Below are 3,647 nucleotides of genomic sequence, written 5' to 3' on the forward strand. Positions count from 1 at the left end.
AGAAATAAAACATTTTTCAAGTTTTTAATCGTTTCCTTCAATTTATTTTGATGTGAACTTTTACAGCAACTTGGAAAGGGGAAACGAATCAAGGATAATCAGCCATCAAGTTGCATGTTCCCGACCATTAGATCACTTTTGTTGATATCTATGGTTGATGTTGACGTAATTAAAAGTAACCGTGTTCGGTTGGCCATTGCCGGACAACGCACGAGTGATCTGCTGGACCTCGGCAGCAGCCATACGATTGTTGGCCTGAATTTGGCGAGAGGTCACCTTACTCGGCTTGGCACATTGATTCGAATAGGTTGTCTGCCGGTACTCATACTGGTGGCTTTGGCCTCCGTTATAGTTGTCCAGTTGACGGCCACTCATGGTTGAAGGTGGTGCTAAGGCAAAAAAAATTAATTAATTTCAACACAATTTGAAAACTTTTTTTTATACCCACCAAGTTTATTTTTTCGGAATAAGCGTCTGTACTCTTTCAGTTGCTTTAAGCTACTGACTCCCATTTCCTCGACTGCCAAAGATCCGCGTCGTTCGTCTTGCCACTTCAGCAGCTTGGGGTTTTATATACAGATTCTGGCTATGTACTCAGGCGCTCGATTGAAAGCGTCTTGGTATACATATATGTACTTAGGACTCGGGCCATATCTTACGAAGCGGACTCTAAATATTATAGCTTTTCTGCTTGGATCAGCTTACGTAAATGGTCGAAGGGAAGAATGACTTAAATTTGATTGGTTGACGATCACTGCGCAATTTTTCATTTCCTTTGTATTTGCATTGCTATAATCGACTAAAAAATACCCTATACAAATTATAAATGATCACGAAAATATACATTAAATTTAATTTAAAGAGTACAAGCTTGGAAGCAAAAGAAGTATTACACAGGTCAACAGCTTTTTAAAATGAAAAATCTTAAAGATCGGTTCATGACCATTAAACTCAATTTTTTTAAATTTGGAACCCAAGTAGGTGAAAGATTTTTCTATATATACGGGGGTTATAAGAAACACCAAAAGATGTGTTCAGCGAAAATTTGTATTGGTAAAAGATTTATTATACACCAAGAAAGGCAGCTATCTTGCAGAATTCGAATTTTATATTCCTTTGCATTTCGAAATCGATTATAACTAAGCTAAAAACGGATTACTTGCAATTACAATTTTTGTTTATAATTTTGAAAACAATTGAGTAAGATTTTTTCTAGTGGACATGGCTAGATCGACATGACTGTTGATGCTGATCAAGAATATATATAATTTAAAGGGTCGGAAATTACCAGCTTTTGACTAAAACTATAATACCATGCAAAGGTATAATAGACTTTAAAATGAACAAAATGAAATTATAGTTTAATATGTGCACAAGCATTTGTTAATTTCAAGTTTATTTTAGTTTTTGTAATTGTGATTGATATTTATGAAATTGACAACGATATTTTTGCCAGGTGGGACGATTTTTGAAATGGCTGCTTCTAATGAAAGCGCTGAGCTCGAGGAAGGCACCACTTCTAAAGACCCTATTTGATCATCATTTACGGCCTGGGTTTGTTGCCGGGAAATGGATTGCTGATTATTGCTGCGCCCAGCATTAGATTTGCGCCCTTTTCCATTGAAGCTCCTGGATGAAGACTGATTTCCTCCGTTGCGATAGGAGTTAGATTGGTAGTTGTTATTGGAATAGGAGTTATATTGATCCTGGCAATCGTACTGATCCTGATAATCGTACTGATCCTGATTTTCGTACTGGTCCTGATAACCGTACTGGTCGTCAGAATCGTCATCATCCTCATAATCCCAACGACGAAGACCGTAGCGACTCATGATCTATAGAGGGAATTGGATTGTTTAAATTAAATTTAGAACTCTGAAATAAAAAACTTACTTAAACAAAAGTTTCACTGCTGTGACCGTTTGCCTTCGACTGCTTCTGCAGACTAACTTCAGACACTTACTCAGACTTTATTCAATCCATTTTTAATGTCAACTCAGCGAGTTCATAAGGGATCCTCTTTAAGTATATGTATGGATATATACCAAAGTACATAAACATATATTTGTATGTATGTACTTTTAACCATAACATCACGGTTTGGTACTCTTTGCTCTTACATACAAATGAAATTTGATCGAAACTTCCACATAAACAAATCTCAGTCTCCACAAATTACCACTCGAGTATTTTAGCTGAGCATGAAATAAGGCCTTATGAAAAATGAATCCACATACGTACATAAAAACATACAGATTCGATTGGTTCTGGTCAAGATTTTGTATACAGAAACGTATATATATTTGTACCTATCTCGCGGTATAGGATAAACACACACACAGTACGCAGTACAACCAGCGACAAAAAGTCCGATTCAGCTTTGCTTTAACTTTTCTTTTTCTGTTACTGAATTCTATGAATTTTTGTTGAATATGTTTATAAACATATTAAATTTCTTATACCATTTCCTTTACACAAACTATCAAATCATTGTGAGTTTACTATATTAATAAAATGAAAGTAATATTTGGCGGCAGTATCCCAGTTTTATTTTAATTCTTTTTTCTGCACGGAATCATCCATTATTTGCTTAGAAAAACAAAAAAAAGTAAATCATTCTCCATTGTCGTTATTTATTAGATTTGTTGATTTCTTTCACTTATCCAGACTTCTCAAACTGTACACAAGAGTATGTCATTAGAGCTAATACGGGTACAAGTATTGTAGATTTCATTACAAAAAATAATAGGCTTACGATCAAGTATGTCGCTTATATTGGCTTGATCTTGAAGTGCAGGCCGATGAGTGAGAAGACCAGGCACTTGAGATCCTGCACCAGGTAGTAGAAGCAGCGCAAGCCCTCGGGGTCCTTAGATCGGTTCACGTCCACCAACGAGCCGGTTTTCGAGGTAGTGAACGAGATGTGTTCATCGCCAATGACAATCTCCAGTTCCTGAAACGCATCTGGTTAGTACAGCCTCCACATGCGGTCGTTCAAAGGAACACTCACCTGGCGACCAACACGGTCTGGTGGCGGCCACGGCAGGTCGTCCTCCTGCATAATCTCCGAGTCGATAATGATGCGCTTCAGCTCCTCCATCACGGACTGATGCACAAAGGCCTCCTTGCGGATCATGGTGTCATTTTTGTAGTTGGAATTGTTGGCGTAGCGCAGCTTGCCGTCCGGCCGGAACTCGAACTCCAAGAACTCGTGCCCGAACTTGCCCTTGTGGCCCACGTAATAGCGCAAGTAGAAGTCCTCTGTAGGCATGGCAATGCTAGATGTTTCTCTGTGATGTTTTATTAAATATCTTGCGAAAATGCTATTTATTTTCTCCACTTTTACCGAAAACGCGGTAGAGGTGGAAGTCACTCGATATACCTATCGGCCACCATTGGTCGTAGAGATGGGAGCCGGCAAATCTTTAGTGTCACGACACGAAACTCACAACGATGTTGCATTCACATTCCGAAGATACATATTTTCCTTTCATTAAAATAAATGTAGTTATTTGTTAAATTGGTTTTCATGCGATAATGCCTGTAAAATCAAACAGAATATATTTTAAAATCACGAGCCAAGATTCGTGTTTCGTGTCACGACTGAAACACGCGACCAACTCCACTCGATTGTCCGTGAAGAGGAA

General features: G+C 38.2%; 1 protein-coding gene and 1 long non-coding RNA gene across 3 annotated transcripts; both read right to left on the reverse strand.

Annotated features, from left to right (window-relative positions):
• Window positions 1-12: 12 nt before the first annotated feature.
• Window positions 13-1,950, reverse strand: LOC138928020 (uncharacterized). The gene is made up of 3 exons (XR_011444472.1): window positions 1,894-1,950; window positions 449-1,835; window positions 13-389 (listed from the first exon to the last, which is right to left on the reverse strand). It is a non-coding gene; the product is annotated as an uncharacterized lncRNA (long non-coding RNA).
• A 663-nt stretch (window positions 1,951-2,613) lies between these two features.
• mago (mago, exon junction complex subunit) lies at window positions 2,614-3,390 on the reverse strand. Of its 2 annotated transcripts, XM_070283961.1 has the most exons (3): window positions 3,011-3,390; window positions 2,756-2,953; window positions 2,614-2,703 (listed from the first exon to the last, which is right to left on the reverse strand). In XM_070283961.1, exons 1-2 carry the CDS (start codon window positions 3,269-3,271, stop codon window positions 2,771-2,773), a joined length of 444 nt encoding a protein of 147 aa, XP_070140062.1. In that variant the 5' UTR covers window positions 3,272-3,390; the 3' UTR covers window positions 2,614-2,703; window positions 2,756-2,770. The 2 variants fall into 2 exon arrangements, with proteins under 2 accessions (XP_070140062.1, XP_017027252.1); XM_017171763.3 differs by having other exon boundaries at window positions 2,614-2,953.
• Window positions 3,391-3,647: the final 257 nt, after the last annotated feature.

This window comes from Drosophila kikkawai, chromosome 2R (genome assembly GCF_030179895.1).
Source record: "Drosophila kikkawai strain 14028-0561.14 chromosome 2R, DkikHiC1v2, whole genome shotgun sequence".
NCBI classification, from domain to species: Eukaryota; Metazoa; Arthropoda; class Insecta; order Diptera; family Drosophilidae; genus Drosophila; species Drosophila kikkawai.